The 21,756-nt window shown below is 40.5% G+C and overlaps 5 protein-coding genes across 7 annotated transcripts; 3 read left to right on the top strand and 2 right to left on the bottom strand.

Annotated features, from left to right (window-relative positions):
• The first annotated feature begins 3,061 nt into the window (after positions 1–3,061).
• LOC105564370 (charged multivesicular body protein 5) lies at positions 3,062–4,601 on the top strand. The gene is made up of 4 exons (XM_012016686.1): positions 3,062–3,304; positions 3,483–3,800; positions 3,888–4,115; positions 4,206–4,601. The coding sequence occupies exons 1-4, from the start codon at positions 3,236–3,238 to the stop codon at positions 4,254–4,256; spliced, it is 666 nt and encodes a 221-aa protein (XP_011872076.1). The 5' UTR covers positions 3,062–3,235; the 3' UTR covers positions 4,257–4,601.
• An 11-nt stretch (positions 4,602–4,612) lies between these two features.
• Positions 4,613–9,926, bottom strand: LOC105564371 (tubulin epsilon chain-like). 3 transcript variants are annotated; one of them, XM_012016689.1, is made up of 10 exons: positions 8,467–9,926; positions 7,292–7,485; positions 6,465–6,697; positions 6,263–6,378; positions 6,001–6,189; positions 5,646–5,897; positions 5,444–5,590; positions 5,212–5,361; positions 4,968–5,142; positions 4,613–4,774 (listed from the first exon to the last, which is right to left on the bottom strand). In XM_012016689.1, the coding sequence occupies exons 2-10, from the start codon at positions 7,314–7,316 to the stop codon at positions 4,628–4,630; spliced, it is 1,434 nt and encodes a 477-aa protein (XP_011872079.1). In that variant the 5' UTR covers positions 7,317–7,485; positions 8,467–9,926; the 3' UTR covers positions 4,613–4,627. The 3 variants fall into 3 exon arrangements, with proteins under 3 accessions (XP_011872079.1, XP_011872078.1, XP_011872077.1); XM_012016688.1 differs by lacking the exon at positions 8,467–9,926 and adding an exon at positions 7,541–8,424; XM_012016687.1 differs by lacking the exon at positions 8,467–9,926 and having other exon boundaries at positions 7,292–8,424.
• Positions 9,927–10,523: 597 nt separating this feature from the next.
• Positions 10,524–12,311, top strand: LOC105564369. Its single transcript, XM_012016685.1, has 3 exons — positions 10,524–10,623; positions 10,903–11,146; positions 11,770–12,311. The coding sequence occupies exons 1-3, from the start codon at positions 10,606–10,608 to the stop codon at positions 12,147–12,149; spliced, it is 642 nt and encodes a 213-aa protein (XP_011872075.1). The 5' UTR covers positions 10,524–10,605; the 3' UTR covers positions 12,150–12,311.
• Positions 12,312–12,865: 554 nt separating this feature from the next.
• LOC105564367 (transmembrane protein 194A-like) lies at positions 12,866–16,027 on the top strand. Its single transcript, XM_012016683.1, has 8 exons — positions 12,866–13,046; positions 13,486–13,598; positions 13,675–13,897; positions 13,978–14,144; positions 14,218–14,427; positions 14,496–14,620; positions 15,432–15,593; positions 15,668–16,027. Exons 1-8 carry the CDS (start codon positions 12,956–12,958, stop codon positions 15,786–15,788), a joined length of 1,212 nt encoding a protein of 403 aa, XP_011872073.1. The 5' UTR covers positions 12,866–12,955; the 3' UTR covers positions 15,789–16,027.
• A 63-nt stretch (positions 16,028–16,090) lies between these two features.
• On the bottom strand, positions 16,091–17,888 carry LOC105564368. The gene is made up of 2 exons (XM_012016684.1): positions 17,646–17,888; positions 16,091–17,012 (listed from the first exon to the last, which is right to left on the bottom strand). The coding sequence occupies exons 1-2, from the start codon at positions 17,740–17,742 to the stop codon at positions 16,501–16,503; spliced, it is 609 nt and encodes a 202-aa protein (XP_011872074.1). The 5' UTR covers positions 17,743–17,888; the 3' UTR covers positions 16,091–16,500.
• Between the last annotated feature and the right edge of the window lie 3,868 nt (positions 17,889–21,756).

Genomic DNA, 21,756 nt, shown 5'->3' with positions numbered 1-21,756 from the left:
GCTGCCGCTGGTGCTGCTGTTGTCGCTGCTTCTGCCGCTGCTGCGTCGTCGCCGTCGCCGTCGCCGTCGTCGTCGTCGCGTGTGCCTCTCGCGCGCGCGCGCGCCGCAGCGGTGCGATTCGTGCGTCGTGCCGACTTTTGGAGCACTGCGGCCGCGCCGCGGGTCGGGGCATGCCACAGCCCGCCGGGATATAAGTATCGTCGTGCGTGCAAGCGCGTCAAGCCCGTGCGCACTCGGCGTACGCTCGTCCGGCGGCCAGTCGTGCCGTGCACGTCTCGCCGTACTCTCCGACGCTGATCGTCCTCCTCGTGCTCCTCGTCGTCGTCGTCGCCGACGTCGTCGCCGTCGCCGTCGTCGTCGCCGCTGCTACTCACGCAGGCGCCCTGGCGCCGACGTCGCCACCGCCATCGCGGCCGCACCGGAACCACCACCGCGACGCCCGCCTCCCTCCACGACCGCGCCGCGTCCATGCCGCTGCCACCCTCCTTGCGACCCTCCAGTTATACGGGGTGTCTTGAAATCATTCGATGTGTTGTTTCAGCTGCGGATCCTACGGCGAAGAAGTCGGAGCGGCGGGCGTACGCGATATTGAAAATTGAGGGAGTTTTTTTCACGGGCTAATCTTGCGGAGAGGGTATTGTGTGAATAAGGGACGTAATTGTGATTTCAAATAACACGATTGGATAGAAGCAGGGAGGGGAGATAGGATGTAGATGACGTTTTATAATACAACCTCTTAATTGGCTGTTGAGAAAACACTATTGATGGCGTACTAGCCTACTGGACGAGAATGGTCTCGGAAATGTCCCAAGTCCGAAAGTGGCGTTCAGTCACGTTAATTTTAACAAGGCCAGGTTTCCTCCTTGCCCCTTGCTTTTCAGGCGTGCAAGTAATCGGCAAATAGGGACCTGCTTTTCCAATTAATTTTCGAACAGCGCAGAATTGAAGATGCCACCGGGCCATTCGAGGGAGTAGAATAGCAAAGATTAGAGGCAGACGCGCGAAACAGAAATAAAGAATCTCTCGCCGGAGGAAAGCCGGCTCGACATTTCTCACGGACTCCAGTGGACTCGGGGGGGGGGCATTTCTCCTCGTAAGGTCGCGATCTCTCCGCGAAATTTCTCAACTTTATCCTCGCGCTCTATAACGGGGCCTCCTCGAATTCTCCCCCGGTGCTGCGGGCCGGGAGCCCGCGAGGGAGGATTTTCGAGAGGAGGACATTGTCGCCGCGCACGAGAGAAACAGGCGGAGAGCGGAGCTGTGGCCGCCTTCGTATACAACCTTCGAGGACTCGAACCTTTCCCAACAACGATCGACGCAAGCGTCGCGAGGCGGCGGCGGCGCGGCTTGATAAGCGGCAGTGCTCGATAAGAGCCGAGGGAGCCGGTTTACGTACCGACGTAACAGAGACCGAGAGCGAGAGCAAACCAGAGCGAAAGAGCGAGAGAAAGAAAGAGAGAGAGAGAGGGGGGGTGCAGCCTCCGTACGATGCACAGGGGATTAGAGGCGGGCGCGTAAATAAAAATATCACGACGGGGGGCGATTTATAGCGGTGGATAACGAGATCGCGCGCGCGCGCGCTGCGACGCGAGTCCGCGTCGCGTCCGTAATTACACGCGGAATCTCGCGTGCCTCCGCGGGCGAGTGTGTAGGTGCATCGCCGTCTTGCGAGAGGGATGGGGCGCGGGAGGAGGGAGGGAACGCGCTCCGTCGGCGGCCGCTCGTAAATCTCCCGTGATTAGCCGCGCGGATGCGAATTGCTGCTGGCCGCCCAGCGGCGTCGGGAGACGCGGCGCGCCGTGGCCCGCATTGTTCGTAAAACGCGCGCGCCGGCTTGCGTAACGCGCGGAACGGGGCGCTCTCGTCCGCGGCGCGGCGCTTCCGCGCCGGGCCGTAATCTAATCGCTCTCGACGGATTCTTTCTCGATGTCGGCGATAACGGGACGGCGATAAGGCCTTAATCTCCCGCCGAGAGATTGGCGCGCTTGCGAGCTTCTTTTCCTTCCTCCTTTCTGCATTCGGCTTGATTAGATTCGTCGAGAGCGTAACAGCGAGCGCGCAATCGCGCTTATCTCTGTAAGAGAAAAAACAATACGGTAGAAATGGTATCAATGAGACAAACGGTGAAACGGAATTGAGCCCAAACGTACCGTTTTCGTCCAGTAAATGCCGGAAAAGTGCGTTGCCGACACATTTTTGCGACGCAGGAAACGGGAATTTTAATTTCGTCGAACCAAGAGCGTCGAAATAGATCGCGTGTTAATTGCAAAATTCTCTTTCCCGACGAACAGACGTGACCCAGCGAGAAGCGACTCGTCGATCGATGTCGAGGCAATGGCTGCGCTCGGCAGAAAAAGCGCCGCACCGCAGCTGTCGTAAAGTTCGCGAATCCGATCGGCGATTATTCCCTTAATGCCGAGCGAAGTTTAAGAGCGCACGCCGATCGGATTCGCGAACTTTTGCAGCAGCTGCGAAGCAGCTTTCGTCGAATCGACATCGACGCCGTCGATCCGCCATTACTTCGACGCGTCATTCCCCCCCCCTCCCCCCCGGCGAGAAAAGAGGAAACCGGAGCGAAAACTGGACGTCGGAGAACTCGAAAGCACGCGGACTCGATTCCGTCGCAATGTTTTACCTCTCGCGAGCGAGAAATACGGTCTCGCACTCCCCCCGCGTTCATCTCGAGAGCAGCGGCAAGTGAACATCGTCTCGGCGCAAATGTTACCTCTGGAATCTCGGTTTCGAAACAGTCGCGGCCGTTGCTGCGGAGCGACGCGACGCGTCCCGCCGCTTCTGTTCGGGCCGCGCCCCGATATTCGCCGCCAGTACCGCGGGTCTGCGCCTCACAGCGTGAACCGCAAGACTTTCGGTGCCGGCGGCGAACATCCTGGGCGCGGCCTCGGACTTTTCCCAAGTTTCTCCCGAGACGATCCCGCGGCGGACGTTCCCGTTTTTGAAACGAGTCGGCGAAAGATGGCCGCGGTCTCGCGCAGCGCCGCCCCGCTGCCGCACCCCGTACCTCGCGCGAGCGTCTACGGCGACGTCGGCGGTCTAGGGTCACGCGCGGTCTAGCGTCACGCGCGGTCTGGCGTCACGCCGTAACGCGCTCGTTCCACGTCCGTCCGCGTCATTGCGGCTGATTGAACCTGGCGTTTCGGCGGCTACGCGGAGGAAAACGCACCGTGCGAGGTCAAGTCGTCTCGTTCGTGTGGCTTAGTCAACGTCAATCGGCAAAATGAACAGGCTCTTCGGACGTGGCAAGCCAAAGGAGCCGCCACCGAGCATCACGGACTGCATCGCAGGGGTAAGGGAGATAAATCTATTGTCGTCTCCTGATAACAATCGCGCTCTGGTTTTCTCTTACTGCGCCAGTCCCCGAGATTCGCGCGATCCTACGTCGCGGATGACGACCGGGTGGCGTTTTGTAATGCTCCCGAGGCGATGGGGGTCCGTTTGGTAAACGTGCGACGTTCTTGATCAAGGTTGACAGTAGGGCGGACTCGGCGGAGAAGAAGATAGCCCGGCTGGACGCGGAGCTGAAGAAGTACAAGGATCAGATGGTCAAGATGAGGGACGGGCCGGCTAAGAACGCGGTGAAGGCCAAGGCTCTGCGTGTGCTGAAGCAGCGCAAGATGTACGAGTCCCAGGTAGACAATCTGCGGCAGCAGGCGTTCAACATGGAGCAGGCCAACTATGCCACGCAGACGTTGAAGGACACCCAGGCGACTGTGGTCGCAATGAAGGACGGTGTCAAGCAGATGCAGAAGGAATTCAAGAATATCAACATTGATCAGATCGAGGTGAGTTGCAAGTGATCTGCTGCGACGCGAGCTTCGACTAAAGCTTTTGAGTCAACCTTGTACGTGAGTCGCTGTTATTGTACGCAGGATATACAAGACGACCTGGCAGATATGTTGGAACAAGCTGACGAGGTGCAAGAAGCGATGGGCCGCAGCTACGGTATGCCAGAAATAGACGACGACGAGCTGGAGGCGGAATTGGAGGCTCTCGGCGACGACCTGGCTCTGGACGAGGACACCAGCTTCTTAGACGACGCTATTAAGGCACCTAGCGCTCCAGACAAAGAACCTGGAGCGAGTTCTGTCAAGAACAAGGTCGTTATTTTAACGAGAATACCCGCACAACTTTAGGCTGAAAACAATTCCGGACTTCTGACTATAATGTATTTTTTAATATGCTTATAGGACGGCGTTCCAGTGGACGAGTTCGGCTTGCCACAAATACCTGCTAGCTAAACTTAGAGTACATCAAAATTTATAGATAAGGCAGACGTAAGATTAAGAATATTCGCATGCATGCCCAAAGACGTACAATCTTCTAATAACACGGCATACAGCTTTTCTAATCGACACCCGCGCGACATTAGTGATACTCTGATAATGTTATGTTGACGTAATCTGCGCAAAAGGTTCATTTAGTTCCGCATTACTAAATTTTTGTTACTCCAAAGTCACTATTTTTATTAAACTTTAGTATTGTACATATATATATATTAATAAATTAATAAATATTGATTATAAATATAGGCAAATTTTTTGTTGCATATGCGAACGACACAAGATACATTTAGGGATTCCATTCGTCAAGTTCTTTTTACAAACTGACTTCAAATTACCTGCAATCTAGAGATATTTGTCTCCTCCATACTTTGTATTTCTGCATAACATTCACACAAATTAAGGACACTTTCTTTGCTTTCAATAAAATGCGTTTCTTCAAATCCATGTACCTGTGTATAGTGATGGACATGTGCCTGAAATGCAATTTGCAGTGTATAATAAAATACATATTTTATAATCGTGCAATCTTCAAATTTGTATTAAAAGAATAATATGTCTTGCATGTTTATTTAATCGCAGATTTTAAGAACAACAAGAACTAACGATTTCAAGGATAAAGAATTAGGTTTGTTCTTTAAAGGAGTGTCAAGTTACGTTAAATCGTACCTTTTTCTTGTACAGTTTAGAAAACTCTTGGATTATATCTTTGAATAGCGAGGACATGGCGGACGAATTAAGAAGACACAGTAATGACGACGAATGTCCTGCTGGAGGAACGGAACACAATCCTATTTTCATACAATCCCTACTCCACGAAGTAAATCTCGATTTGTTTTGAAACCTAGAAAAATGATATAATTACTCTGCTCCGCGTAGTCATAAAAAAACAAACGCAAAACAGATTATATACCTCTCAATATTTCGCTTTATATCAGTTAAGGTGGTATTTCCCCTTGCAATATGCGCTGCCGCAAGAATGACGGAAGTAGACTGAAGTGGATCTAATCTGATCAACTGATTATTCCGGGACCACGCGTTCGTGAACGCTTCGTCCTGCAGTCTTGAACGGTAAATTAACATTTTACTGTTTTAGATTAATTTTAAAATCCGAGAAATAAGAAGCAAAGGAGGAAAGTAATTACTTCGCTTCCTGCGTGGTGCACATATTCGGGGCGGATAAAGTCGCGGGGCTGATGCTGCTGAATATATAATGTAATCTTGGGTAAGGCACTAGATTCGTGGCCACTTCGTTCATATCCATATTCAAGCTGCCTGGAAACCTGGATCCGCTGAAACATATTGCCGTACACGGGTGTCCAAGTCACTGATCCGAGAATCAATTACCTGGTCAAGTGCAGAAGCATATTGACAACGATACTGTTCATGTCCTGAAACGGTCTGCACGAGGCGTTATATTTCACTTGGCCCGCGTTATCTCGTTTATTAATTTGCGCGTTACATATATCCAAGAGTGCTTTGTTCTCCACGGGAAGCACGCACGTGGCGTGCTCCACGAGTTCTCGGGTTGCAAGCAAGGTGTTGTAAGGGGCGGTTACGGTGTCCTGTGTGTTCGCTGGATACACACAGGCGACAATTCTGAAATATTGACGACTGATGTGATCTCCAATCTCCTCACGTCCCCAGTGTTCAGGCGCTCAACTAATTTAACCACCGTTCGGGTGTATTAATTAAACAATACCTTTCTACATGAGGGTAATTGTCTTTCAACAGCTTCAAGATCGCCGTCCCTAATCCAGAGCCAGTGCCACCGCCTAGAGAATGCATCGATAAGAATCCGTGAAGCCGATCGCATTTCTCGACCACGTGTCTCACGCTTTCCTCCAAACGATCGCGATATTCGCCGCCGTGAGTGTGATAACCTACCGCCCTAGAAATCCAAGTGATACTCTGGCGAATTTCTACAGTGTCGTTCAACTAAATGTTGCTTTTCGACAAACTACCAATTGTTTCCAGATCCTGGATAACTCGTCACGGTACACGTCTGATCGAACAACTTGCGCAACGGACCCTGTTTAAACCTCAATACGACGCTATCTTCCATGTCCACCAGGACAGCCTGCTTCGGAAAATTGTTGCGTCAAATACTTGCCAATTTTTACCATCACAACGTAGTTTTAAGGAACCAAATGGAGACGTACACACCCGAGCTTTAACTTTCGCCACGTTCAGGTCGGCCACGTCTTGAAAATGTGCTCTACGCTTGTCATTGGGGACGTGAAAAAAGCTGGTGAACCCGTCGGAAAGATCGCCGATGTGCTTGACGTGGTCTCGTTGCACCTTGAGCAGATTCACACCACCGGTGGTGGTCTGGATGCCGTATTCGTGCAAGGCCAGGGGCCAGAAAGCCGATCCTATTTGATTTCCACATTGGCCAACTGGGATGGTGAAAAAAAAAAGAGAATAAAACGAACATTCAGTCGTAATGGCTTCCGGATGGTTGACTGGCGATGCCGACGTTTCGCAAACACTGCAGTTTACATTATCAGGGCTGGGAGGCTCTGATACCGAGCACCCTTGAGTTGCGGGGTCAACTCTGTATCTAAAGGCTGGTCTACAATACATGGAGTAAGCTGGAGTAAGGAGTAGAAGTAAGGAAATAAATCCATTTTATTCCTTACTCCTACTTCAGCTCTTAGGCTTACTCTCGGTGAATCAAAATGCCATCAATCAGTGTTACAAATATTCTAAAAATTATGCCCGTATTTCAGCTTTCTTACACCAAAAGCTAGAAGTTAGGGTTCTCCCTTACTCCTTACTCCACGCTTACTCCACGTATTGTAGACCAGCGCTTACACTACAGTGAGAATGTTAAAAGTAAATAACTTTTAGCATTTTCACCATAGTCTAGCCGTCCTTTTAGAAGGAGACAAAGTCGCTCACTTCTAGCATTTTCACTATATTGCAAGATACGGAATTGAGCCACCAGTTCGCAACTTTGACAAGATCATTTGGACGTCGGTCGCACTTACCTTGCACCGTGACAAATTGACTCATTGTCGTATCCCGAATCTAGACCGTCGATATCGCTCATCAGTTGATCGTGAGTGTCTCCACGATGAAGATTATCTCCCGTCACGAGAACGTCTGCTGTGTCTGAGATTTTACAGCCGATTTCGTTTTTCCTTTACTTATGTTGCTTCCCTCTTGTGTCACGCTTTCTACCCTGGAACGATATGAATATATATTCGGGGATTGCTGGAGGAGAGACAGATGTTTACCAGAGAGAAAACGCCGGGTCAGCCGGGTGATCCTCGAATGCGATAGGACCTCTGTGGACATTGGAAAACGTGGACTTGAACTACGTAGCCAATATCCGCATTTTGCCACGTGGGTAACGTAGATTTACGAAATTTTGCATCAAACTTGCGTTCTTTTTGCAAAATTTGTAGTAGTTTGCTCTTCATAAACTTGGTGGTCCATATATTTTCTTGTAACTTTGCATTTTTCCGGTTATAAATAAAATAATGCCTCTCTTTTAGATTTGAACGAAAATTCAAGTCAAATCACCGACTTCCGAAGTAGAACAAGTTAATCACAAAAACGTCAATGTGACATTAAAATGATGAATTTTACGTCATAAAACGATCGACATCAAGATTCACTTTGCAATGGCTGATTTATGACATGCTCTTTTATGATATTCGCGATGTGTATAATAATATATTATTACAGATTACATGATCATGTATTATGTTTACCTTATATTACTTCAATTTACTTTTTATGTATAATATTTCATTAACTTTGCTTTGTAAAACAAGATCATTTTTACAACATTTTGATGTCTCAATGACGTCACAAATAGCTGCTCTCGGTGGGCTATTTTGACGTCACCGTGATGTGTAAAAAATGATCAAAAAATAACGTCAACACATATGAGAACACGCCAATGTGAGTTACAAGGCGAGATGTAGGTAGCCCAGCTTGTAAATCTTATAATCTTTGTGAAAATCGTGAATCAATGTACCGTTTTCTTTCCACATTGGTTCTACGCGCCGATTTCTTTTTCGGACGTAACGCAGGTTTTCTTACTGCGTGGAATTATTATCGTCAGCAAATTCACATATTTTTCTGATGTTACATGTAACATTCAATGCCCCCCTTTTCCTGTGCTGTAAATTAATCTTATTGCGAAAAATATTACCTGAATCCTCCCTCAATCCGTGACGGGCGTCTTAGCCAGCTCGACCACTGAGGCTGCAGTTCGATTAGGCCGATAGATCTGTAGCTCGATTGGGTAAACGGCACTCCCGAACGCGACGAGAAAGAAACTTTATGTTATACGCGCACTTTTGTTCGTTTAATTGTTAGAGATATTATTTCTTGGCAAGCGATCAGTATATTAAAATGTTTCGCTATTATTTCACTCGACGATTTATGCATTACTTTGCGCTTTTGATCCGAGAGTGTTAAATGTTTAATTTGAACCGACGAAAATTTTCAAGCACGACGCGAGATAGATTTATCCGAGTTTGATCGTTAAAAAAGGTATTAGCACTAATAATTTACGTATGTAATTCCCTTATCGTATTTTCTCTTCAAATCACGCGTGTTATTCACCTTCATAAATCGCCGTAGAAATCAACGACTTGTTTGCGGATCGCGGCGAGTACTTAAACGCGATTGATAAATGTTAATAACTCGCGTACGAGACGATCGCGTTACGAGAAACGATGCGAACACTCGCGGGACATCCGCCCAATTCGACTGAGCCTCGTCAACTGATTCGGCACAATAGATTATTGTCGTTCGAGGTGTTCACGCTACGTAGTTTTTTGTAACCGGCGCGGCGCTCGGTTTAACGACCGAGTTGTTTACGAAGCTACGTCATCAATTCTTGGAATCCACGCTCGGTCTACGGCGCTCGGTGAAACAATACAAGGTGACACCGTACGCATGTTCATTCACGCGGTGTCAAATAAATCGATTATACCCGCGCCGCTCTACATATCGTATTATTATTTCTTGATACGCGTTTGCTGAATTTTCGCCATTTGCCATCGATGCTCGCTCGATTAGCCAGCAAGGCAGATATCTAGCGCGATTCATACATGAGATCTTTACGTCCAAGAATCAAAGCGTTAGCTAACTTGAAATTATTTCTACATTGCGATAATTACGGGCGATAATTGCTTCTTTAAACGCTCATAATCAAACACATCTCGTATCACCGTAGTGAATCTCTCGTCGCTTCGAGTATAATTTGTTGGCTGTTTCTAGATTGAAAACGCGAAATAGTACACGAAATATTGAATCGAGTGCTTTAACTAGCATTTATCGGTGATTTATTAATACTATTAGTTTATATACTTTTTACGGAATTTATAAATAAAAATACATGTGCGACAGTGAATTTTTAATTACTTTCGGACGATTACGTCTTGATTAACCGTTAACTGAGTTGTGTTTATTGTGTTGATGTTAAAATGTGCAATTTTCAAGTATTTCGTTTATTAACGAAAATGTATGATCTTGAAATTGTTCTTATATTAACGAAATCATACAAATGCTGGTCAGAATGCAGAACTTTGAGTCGAATTTCATTGCAATACGTTTAATTGAAGAATTAAATATTACTATACTGTCACAAAGGACATTATTGCCACGTGCCGTTCCATTACAAGAAAAAACGTTTTATGTTTAATATCCGTTAATTTGGAAAAAAATTGTTTTCTTATCAAGCACCTAATGCATCGACCTTGCTACCAAAAATAAAACGTTAAAGTAAGAGAAGTTAAAGTTAAGTATCCGAGTGCAGGAAAACGCTAAACCTAAACTCTTTTTTTAATATCCTGTATAACACCTCAAGCAGCAAGATGACAATTGATATCTTAATAACATTTCTAACATCTTAATGACATTTCTAATGTAAATAAGACGACGTCGCACGACATAAGAGACATTCATCCGAGTTCGATTGTTAAAAGAGGTATTGTCGATGTATCAAAACTAATAACTTATATGTATATGTAATTCCCTTATCGCGTGTGCCAAGTTAGTAACTTCTTGATCAAAGGTTTAACTTATGTATCTAATATCGGGATATTTTCACAACACAATATGTCACCCTTTAAAAAGAAAAACCGGAAACCTGATATTACACCTGTGACATCATGCCGAAATGCAGCGATAACAGAAGGAACGTAGATCGTAAGTGTCATTGTGGACATCTAGAGTGTTTTTTCATGCGAAATTAGCATCGATAAGAGGTCTCATAAACGTGTGTAATGCACCGTGCGTCAGTACTGTCCGCGAAAAGTTGCTTGTGTCATTAGCTCTACAAATGTTGGCTCTCACACAGGTAAGTCGGTACACTCTTGTGCGCTTGTTCGAAATTTTGTTATTATCAAGAAGAGGAAAGAAAAGTTTTGGATACGTCGAATAAAGCGCAAAAGGAGATAAACTCTCGATTCACACGCGAGCGGTTGAACGTAATTAGCAAGTGGAGCGTTAATTCGAAAAAAACGCAGCGACCGCTCCAAATATCATTTGCAACTTTTATCGCGCGCGGAATCAATTAAGACGCCTAGAATATCAAGATTGCATTAGAGTAATTATTTCTGTCAAATTTCTATCAAAGAGTAACAATTTAAAAAGGAACGCGACACACCTCGGTAAAGTGGCTGTCCACGGAAAGTTTCGGCGAGGCAAGAAACGATGTAAAAGACACCAGGCGGAATCAACGACAAATTTCGCTACTTTGGAACCGGAACCAATCGTTTACAAAATGAAGATACCGTTTCTCATCCTCTGTCTGGCCGTGGTGTACGGAGCCTGCCGGACATACGAGCATGGGAAAAACGACTTGACTACGGCGATACGAAGTAAATTTTAAAACAATGCTCTAATGTAATATAATTAGAGGAAAGCCTTCTATTATAAAGCAGGCTCCTAATATGAGACAGCGGAGTTTCTGCTAAATTAATAGGCTTCGTCTGTTGGTTCCACCATGAATTTATTGCCCTCGGAGTGAGATCTATTTAGTGGATAATTCATTGTTAGATCGTGTAATCGTCACGAAAGAAGATGGTGCTTGAATTTGGATGTTGAAAACCTGCTATCTCATATTAGAAGCCTCTCTCATAATAGGGGACTTCCCTTTAAATATAAACGTTACCTAAAAATGTTTCAACCGTTAGTGAAATTACACTTTGATACCTTGTGAAATTATAATATTAAATGAGACAACTAAAACTTTTTCACTTAAACTCTGCGCCGGATAATATTTTTAAACAATATCTTGCTAAATTATACCTTTACGTGCGTGCTTTTTTAAATAAATACAAATTTCTAAAATTTTTATATACTCAGAGAAGGAATAATTATTAGAAATAACATTCTGATATAAATAGTATTCGCGTTATATAAATAAAGTGAATATAATTAACATAGAAATTAATGTGTTTAATAAATACAACAATTTTTTCAATATATCATTGTTTTTTAGATAATGGAGATTATACATTGGCCTATGCAAATGTGCCTCTTGAGAGATTACTCTCAAGGCACAGCAGAGGCTTATTATCACCACAGAATATAATAAAACAAATTACAGCCATGGTAAATTTGGCATTAAAATTATTTGGATTTGATGATGGCATAGTAGCTACAATTCTAAGTACAATGGAAACAACATTGGACGTAATTGTGGAGACAGTATTCGACTTGTTCAAACAGTTCGTTACACGGGTATTCCTACCAGGATTGCACATAACGCTAAATACACTAAACAACACTGGCATGTTACCCTTACAAATTAGTAATATGATCGCGGGATTCAATACAGTTTATCGTTTATTACAATTCCTGAACATTGTTCCGCGATAAAAAATATTTTCCACTCTTCAAAGCACGTTAAATCTGTAAAATTATAGAAAAGCACAATAATTTAGAAAAATATATTTTAGAAAATATATGTTCTTTACTTTGTAAAACAGTCTTTTAATTCCATATAAGGCCAGAATTAAATTGTCTGTCGCAATGTAACACTTAAAAAAATCAACAAATATATAAAAAGTAAAATTAACAAGTCTGTCTAGGCGTTAAAAAATCTTCTGCAAAATTAATGTAAACAAAGTATGAGTTGTTTAAATAATTAAAAAATTTTTATATTTATAATTATTAATGTAATTCATATTTTGTCATGTTTTCAATTTTTAATAATGTTATGATAAATTGTACATCCTTTCAATAAAGGACGCATCCTTTCTAGTGTATACGATAAAAAGAATAAGTGATAAAAATAGACAATAAAAATCATTGAATTGTATAAATTCTATTTCTTTTTATACATTATCTTGTATAATCAGAAGAACAATTCTAACACATGATAAGAAAAAGGTATTTCATAAAGATACATTTCTAAGGAATACAACATATTTGAGCAAACAATTTACATTATTGTTTTAAAGTGGCCCTAAGCGACGTTTGCGCAAGTTTGAAAGATCTCGACCCGCGAAATCTCGATCCGCGAGATCTCGCCGCGGTCGAGCGATCGACTCGCCGCAGCCGTTTCTCCTCGGAGCAACAACGTTCAAATCTCCCGTCGGCCACCTGACCGTAGTGACCGGTGCCGGTGACGGCATGCGGTGATAGCGAACGCAGAGAGGAAAGAGTCTCGTCGACCTGGGAGAATGGACAGCGCGGCCGGACTGGCGAGATGGATTCTCCTGTGTTTCTGCCTGTCGCGATGCGCGTACGCGCGCCGCATTCTCGAGGAACCAAGTAAGCTAACCTCTACGTCGCGTCGGCCACCGGGCGATATGCCGGCCTCCCGACAATTTCGTTATCACAAATGACGGAGTTGACAGCAATAATACCGTCGAGACAATCGGTTGCAAGATAATGCGTTATCGACCGGCACTGCGTAATCATCAAAAGTGCGCGGTTTTTGCAACGAGGCTATTTTATTTTGCCACCGAAATGTATTCAATGGTTCAACAATTGTATTTTGCCTCCTGATCTGCGCGTCGAGCACCTGGAACATGTGTTGCATGTCGCTAAGATTTTTTATTGCCAAGTCGTTCACTCGAGTCGAATCTTTCTTTGTAACGTGCAACCAATAGAGAGCTAAGAAATCGCAGTCCTTTTCTGGAGTGTGGTGAACTTATTTGTCGTTGCGCAAACATTTGTTTGTTTACATCTGTTTCGTTTGATGTTTTAGGGATACACTTTCTGAATGCAGGTGACAGTGTACAAAATAATAATCCTGGCCTGAAAACGTATTGCCATAATGCTTCGTCAAAGTACTTGACGCATATGTGGAGGACTATGACTGTAAGAAGTTTTCAGGATACGGACACGTGATAAGAAAATTTGCACATGTTTACGATATAAGTCTTTGATGCTGCAGATGCACCTGAACATCAATTCCGACGCCTACGTTTTGTACGACGGTGAAACGCCTCACCAGGTTCACCGAAAGCACGATGAAAACGAAGCGTCGTGGAGCCTCAATCTGTTCGATACGGGAAAACACAGGCAGTTTAAAGTCAATCCCTTTGAAAACACATGCTTAGGCGTTTACGTAGACTCACCCAGCGAGTCTGGCTATATAATGACGCTGGTGGAAACCCGTAAGGATCCGAATTTAGATTTGAAGCTGCTCTACTTTGTGTGTTAACAATCGACGATATATATCATTCTTTGTTATTAGGTGTTAATGTTTGGAGACTGACAATGATGGGAATGGGTGTTATCGTTTTCTGGTGCGCCAAGTTATTGAGTCGGAATTCATTATTTTATTATGCATGCGGCATAACATTTGGGGTTACTTTGTCGATTGTTATTTTAATATACATGGCTGGGAAATTGATACCACGGGTAACTGTTTTAATATAAAATAATACTCTAACATGATTCTTGATAAAAATGTTGTTGTATTTCTGTTGTTAAGGGAAAAACTATGTACGTAATATTTGCCGCATCGATGAGCCTTTTCATTGCCAAAACATTATGGGAAAACATGCAGCTAATTGTGATACAATATAGAGAATGGGTAATGTGGTATGTTCTTGTTACATCGCTGATTAGTTTTGTAATTTGCTACCGTTTCGGTCCAGTTACCAATGCGAGAACGAAACAGATAATACAATGGTTTTTGCAGGTAAGCTACGTTGTATGATTTTCTCTCTTAATTCGTTATTATAAATAATTTTTTAAATATTCGTGTAGCTTGTAGGATTGGCGCTGGTTTATTATAGCAGTCACTTCTATGAAGCATCCCTTTCATGTTGCGTTATACTCATACTTTTGTATAATTTTCCGAAAGCAGCATTTGAGCGAGGAAGAAGGTATTGGTAAGCATCGTATATTATTGGTCGTTTATAATCAGATATAATTGTTGCACAGAACGGCAATTGTGTGATAATGCACTATTTTTCAGATTATCTGTTTGAATAAAACTCAAATCCGTTATGCACATACTCTCGCACATACTCTCCTGCTTACACTGTACTGGTTTTTTCTTTTACTAACTTACACTTTTATAATGATTTTGTAAATAATTAATATTATTTGAATATATAATAAAGTGGAATATGTTGCCAATGTTTCAACATACTGAATCAACTACTAAGATAATATACAAACTTATCTTAAGCATAATGCACAACTATATGTGTATATTATACATTTTGCAGGGTTTTCTTACTAATTTTTACTAGATATTTTATATTTTTCTATCTAGCATAATGTATTCAAATAATTTTTTAGTAATTTCTAATCTATAATGTATCCATTGAGCATTTGTATTTTCAGTTTTTGCAATAAAATGCATTGTATTCTTTTAGGTTGCATTTCATCCTTATTATTAATCTTATTTAAAACTACATAAATCTCACAAATATATAAGAAATGTTACAAGCGCATTATTAATCTGTGTAGATATTGAAATATCTTTATCTATTATTGGACATTTTTGAGATATTCGAAAATTGTCCAAATATGCAATAACAAATTATATATTACGTACGAATATACTTATTTCTATATAAAGGGTTTTTAAATATATTTTTAAACTTTTATACTTTTATGCCATTTTTAAACTTTACTTTGAACACACGAGAACGAGAAAAGTAATATATTACTGTTCCTTTTTTTTTTAATGAGGCGAAACGTGTTTCCGGAAAAGCGGAAATTATTGGATGAAGATGGCTATCGCCAAGAAGGAATTCGGCAAACTAGGAAAGCTTTGAAAGAACTACAACACTATTGTTCCAGCCCAGAATGTAATCCTTGGAAGACAGTTTTGAAACTGAAAGATCCGATAAGGTTACAACTTGTTAAATTTAATATAATATGCGATAAGAAATCATCGAGATTAGCAATATGGATGTGACTTTTAGATTCGCAAAATTTATGGAGGGAGAATCGCATTTGCTGGAAGATGAAGTCGACGAGCACGAAGAAGAAATTTCGAAAATTCTAGACAAAGATGATTACACGGATGATGATGACTCTTTCTGAGTACAAACACTTAAAAAAAATCTAATATTATGTAGAAATGTACTTATTAATTTATAAAATAGTACAAGTCTTGATAATAGTATATATAGAATATATTTTTGTTTGTGAGAGTTAATGAATATCTTTCATCTAAAGAGACTGAAGCAAGTACTTAAAACAATAATGTAAATTGTTTGCTCAAATATGTTGTATTCCTTAGAAATGTTTATGTCTTTATGAAATATTTTTTTGCGAAATGACATCATGTGTTAGAATTGTTCTTCTGATTATATGAGGGAATGTATAAAAAGAAATAGAATTTTTACAATTCAATTGTTTTATTGTCTGTTTTTATCACTATTCTTTTTATCGTATAGACTAGGAAGGATGTATAATTTGTCATAACATTATTAAAAATTGCAAACATGACAAAATATGAATTGCATTAATAATTATATATATATTAAAATGTTTTAATTATTTAAACAACTCATACTTTGTTTATATTAATTTTGCACAAGCCTTTTTAACGCCTGGACAGACTTGTTAATTTTATTTTTTGTATATTTGTTGATTTTTTACATTGCGACTGAAATTTTAATACTGGCCTTATTTTGAATTAAAAGGCTGTTATAAAGTGAAAAATATATTTTTTAAAATATATTTTTCTAAATTATTGTGCTTTTCTATAATTTTACAGATTTAACGTGCTTTGAAGAGTGGAAAATACTTTTTATTTCGGAACAGTTCCCGTCATTTTTAACACACCATAAACTACATTGAATATCGCGATCATAGCACTAATTTGTGGGGGTAACATGCCAGTGCTGTTTAGTGTATTTAGCGTCGTGTGCATTCCTGGCAGGAATACCTGTGTACAGAACTGCATGGATAAGTCTAATACTTTCCCCATCATTGCACGGCTTTGTGTCCCAACTCCTTGGACAACATAGCATGCTACGGTTTTAACCGCTCCGATTGGATCTAGTATACTATTTACGAACGTTCCGAGGGATAATTCTACTTTGGGACAATCTTGTCCCATAAATACACCAAGTGTTGTTTTCATCGTACTTAGAGTTGCAGCTACAATACCATCATCAAATCCACATAATTTTAGTATCATATCTACCGGGATTGTAATTGGTTTTATTATATTCTGTGGTGATAATAAGCCTCTGCTGTGCCTTGAGAGTAATCTCTCAAGAGGCACATTTGCATAGTCCAATTTATAATCTTCATTATCTAAAAAACAATGATATATTGAAAAGATTGTTGTATTATCGTAATTATTAAACACATTAATTTCTATGTTAATTATATTCACTTTATATAACGCGAATACTATTTATATCGGAATGTTATTTCTAATAATTATTCCTTCTCTGAGTATATAAAAATCTTAGAAATTTAAATTTATTTAAAAAAGCACGCATGTAGAGGTATAATTTAGCAAGATATTGTTTAAAAATATTATCCGGCCGGCGCAGAGTTTGTAAGTGAAGAAGCTTTAGTTATCTCATTTAATATTATAATTTCACAAGGTATCGAAGTGTAATTTCACTAACGGTTGAAACATTTTTAGATAACGTTAATATTTAAAGGAAAGTCCCCTATTATGAGAGAGGCTTCTAATATGAGATAGCAGGTTTTCAACATCCAAATTCAATCACCATCTTCTTTCGTGACGATTACACGATCTAACAATGAATTATCCACTAAATAGATCTCACTCCGAGGGCAATAAATTCATGGTGGAACCAACAGACGAAGCCTATTAATTTAGCAGAAACTCCGCTGTCTCATATTAGGAGCCTGCTTTATAATAGAAGGCTTTCCTCTAATTATATTATATTAGAGCATTGTTATAAAACTTACTTTCTATCTCCGTAGTCAAGTCGGTTTCCTCAGACTCGTATGTCCGGCAGGATCCATACACCACGGCCAGACAGAGGATGAGAAACGGTATCTTCATCTTGTAAATGATTGGTTTCGGTTCCGAAGTAGCGAAATTTGTCGCTGATTCCGCCTGGTGTCTTTTATATCGTTTCTTGCCTCGCCGGAACTTTCCGTGGACAGCCACTTTACCGAGGTGTGTCGCGCTCCTTTTTATTGTTACCCTTTGGTAGAAATCTGGCAGAAATAATTATTCTAATGCAATCTTTTGACAGCTTGACATTCTAGGCGCCTTAATTGATTCCGTGTGCGATAAAAGTTGCAAATGATGTTTGGAGCGGTCGCTGCGTTTTTTTCGAATTAACGCTCCACTTGCTAATTACGTTCAACCGCTCGCGTGTGAATCGAGAGTTTTATCTTCTTTTGCGCTTTATTCGACGTATCAAAAACTTTTCTATCCTTTTCTTGGTAATAACAAAATTTCGAACAAGCGCACAAGAGTGTACCGACTTGCTTGTTTGAGACCCAACATTTGTAGAACTAATGACACGAGCGACTTATTGCGGACAGAACTGACGCATAGTGTATTTACACACATTTACAAGACCTGTTATCGATGCTAATTCCACATGGAAAAAAGCTCTAGATGTCCACAATGACACTTACGATCTACGTTCCTTCTGTTATCGCTGCATTTCGACGTGATGTCGCAGGTGTAATATCAGGTTTCCGGTTTTTCTTTTTGAAGGGTGACATATTGTGGTGTGAAAATATCCCGATACTGGATACATAACTTACAATTCTAGTTAATACGATATTGCTTCCACACGTGCGTAAATGAACCTTGTTGAAATTAATTGTCGAGCGGTTTCTGAATTTTTCAGGAAAGAACGGTTTCGGGTCTCCTTTGCTTTGCACTTCGTAATACAGAAATTAAAACAACGCACGTACACTATGTATATTATATTTTTAAGCAGAATAATCGACCTTTCGAGCAAATAATTGGTCTAATGTATTCATAAGTAGTTAAAACATTATCTATTATTACTTGAATTAGTTTTACGTGGGGAAACGATAGAAAAAGGCTTGTTAATGTAATCATTTTACGTAATTTGTTGCGTAATGTATACAAGACGAAATTTAATTCTGTTAAATTTTATACTATTGTGTTTCAAGTTAATACTATAAAGATGTGAATGAAATAATGTTTTTACACTTTATTAGCTCGTTATAATTGACTTCACCATACAAATTGTCGAATAATATTAGACTTGTAAAAAGTTAGAAAATGATTTATTCTACTTTTCAATGTTAGACGAACATTTTACATAGCTAATTCGTAGCTGTTATCTAAAACAAAGTTTATCGCGGAATCTTGTTACATTATGTAACTAATATATACTTAAACATTCATTATGGAATTTTCCTTTTAGTAAAACATCGTAACGAAGTTTACGATAAGAAATTTTGCGTTAGGTAAGAATTGTTATGCTGTTACAAGCAAGGTTTCTTATTACACGAGCGCAGTGTTCAATCTTATATGTTACAAAAATAGAAGATTTCAAGTGCCCGTCGAAATCATTTAATCATCGTGCAGTTGACTTCCCATGGGACGATGGACTGTACCGTGCACGGTAAACACATTCCGTATATTTCCATTACATTATTTATGTATTGATTTAATGAGAGCTGGTCCGGTGGCAACAGTGCGAGTAGAGTAGTCAGGAGAGCATGCATATCATTGTCGTTTGATTCGATATTTTCTGCTATGGCTGTAAATGAGAGAAATTGTTTAGTTTCGATATGAAATTTTACTTTTACATTAAAGTTTATCGCATATAAGCTTTAATTCATAAATGTATCAGCAGAGGCTGTGTCGCCTTTTAAATACAGTACAATCTCGTTAATTTGGTCTATTAAAAGCCTGATAGTGCCGGATTGATAAATTTGTCGGATAATTGTAAAGTATAGAATATACCAGATATAAATAAAATACTCGTAATATATAAAGTTGTCGCAGCGTATTGTTGAGAAAAGCAGTCAAAGGATACACAGTTGTCATCATTGAAATATTCACAGAGAGTTCTCCTTCGCGTCGCGAAACGAGAAGAAACGATTTAGCAAACGCGAAAACGATGACAGGCACCGCGGTCGATCAGATGTTTTGGGTATTTGTCCCGTCGCCGCATCAGTTGATTTTAAAAGGGCAACGATCGGCCGGCTGTTTATAATTTGCGTTTCGTTAGACGCTCACCTTGTCTCGAGTGCTTTTCTTCTCCTATTTCTCGAAGGAGCTCGAGACAAAGGCGAGAACTTACTATCGTATAGCCAGGGCAGAAACGAGCTGAACGTTCGAGACTTCGCCGAAGTCTCGACGAATCTCTCTGTTAAATTTTTCTTTATCTCAAGCTTAAATCATTATAAGAAAAGTTATGCTGTTCGATCCCGAACATATATACATATATAATTAAACTTGTTATATAAAAAAAGAGACATATAATTTTGGTACGAAACAATTTGTTGCTTAGAAAACTGGTTTTGTATTTAACAGAAAGAAGTTTGTCTATTTGCAAGAAAACGATCAATCGCAGTTGATGGTCTGCCTGGTATTCTACTGTGATCGATCAATTTCTGAAATCTTACGCCTTAAAATCTCGTAGTAGACTTCGCGTAAGGGGCGGACGCTCGCGATAATGCCAGATTATTCGGACGTGTCGAATGATTGAAGGGTCGGATTAGCGAGATTATACTGTATTGTGAATCGAATCTGACGGACAAATTCCGTTAAAAGCGCACGTTTGCGTGAGCAATGGCTGCACTCCCTTTATGAAAGAAAAACTAATGTTCTCTTTTTATTATGCATTCGTTATCTCTTGTGCTATATAATTTTTTGCTGAATGCAATAGAGAATTCACTTAATTACATTTAAGTATGTATTACGTTTGTATGTCAATACTTACGACTGGCCTGAGCCATTATTATTATAGCGAAGAAGATAAGAAGAGCATAGACAAGTTTTCGTAACATGCTGCTGCTTGAGCACGCCGAGAGAATGACTGACATTTTCTTTCGTACGGTATTCTTATATATATATATAAATATGTTATATATAATTGTTCTATAAATATGAACATTATATGTGCAAGTTAAAGTCTTTACGGAAAATTAATTGTTGCGGACGAGTCATGGATTTTACTTGCGATAAACTTTTAGAGATTATTAATAGTAGCACTTACCGTTATCGCTTTTGTTTCTCGTTAGAGAAATTCCTGAAAAAAATAGTGGTAGAATAGCACTTAAATGACTCATGCGCCTTGGTATCTTGCAAAATGTGTGCCATAGTTGAAAATATGTGCCACTAAAATTAATGTTAATTAGATACGAAGCAACGATGCATATATTGATAAGTTTTATAGTCACAGTTTTGCGTCGTCAATTGAATGTCTCAATTTACTGGAACTCGGTAAAAATGAATGTCTTTCTTTTATTTTCTGGGGCAAACGTCGCAAAAACATTGCCAAAGGACTTTTTAAAGTAGGCAAAATATTGTTGGTTTATATACAAGCCGAGAAAATTGCGTACATTATACGTACGTGATATTCTTAGAGCACATCAGCTCCGGCAGTTTTAAATTGTAATTAAAAAAAAGTATCTAAAGTTAGAAATAAAATTATCTAACATTAGAAATAAAAATTTTACACAATTGTAATTAGAACATAATTAATGTGTATTTCTAAACTCGTAATGCGCGTGATGAGATCAAAACGAGTCTTGTACAATCTAGATCTAATTGTAAATATTTGCTCGAAAAATGTTTATGATGTTTACGTTATGTATTCATTTATTGACTATGCTGTTATTACGTGCATAAACATCGCTTTCTTTGCATCAAGAAGATTTTTACTGACGTTTCTCGCTGATCTTTGGGTCGAACATATAGAATCATGCCAGTCACTTTTTGATTCACTGTTTTGTATTGGTAGGACAAATCAATAATGCTGATAATATTTTACGTAATCTCCAGTTTCAATTACGTGTCCAAAATTCAATCATTGCTCACAGTTTTCATCCGTAGTTACAGTTCTCCATTATT

The sequence above is a fragment of the Vollenhovia emeryi genome, unplaced genomic scaffold (assembly GCF_000949405.1).
Source record: "Vollenhovia emeryi isolate VEMERY1.0 unplaced genomic scaffold, V.emery_V1.0 DF939166.1, whole genome shotgun sequence".
Taxonomy (NCBI): domain Eukaryota; kingdom Metazoa; phylum Arthropoda; class Insecta; order Hymenoptera; family Formicidae; genus Vollenhovia; species Vollenhovia emeryi.
This window is presented reverse-complemented; position numbering and strand designations above follow the sequence as displayed.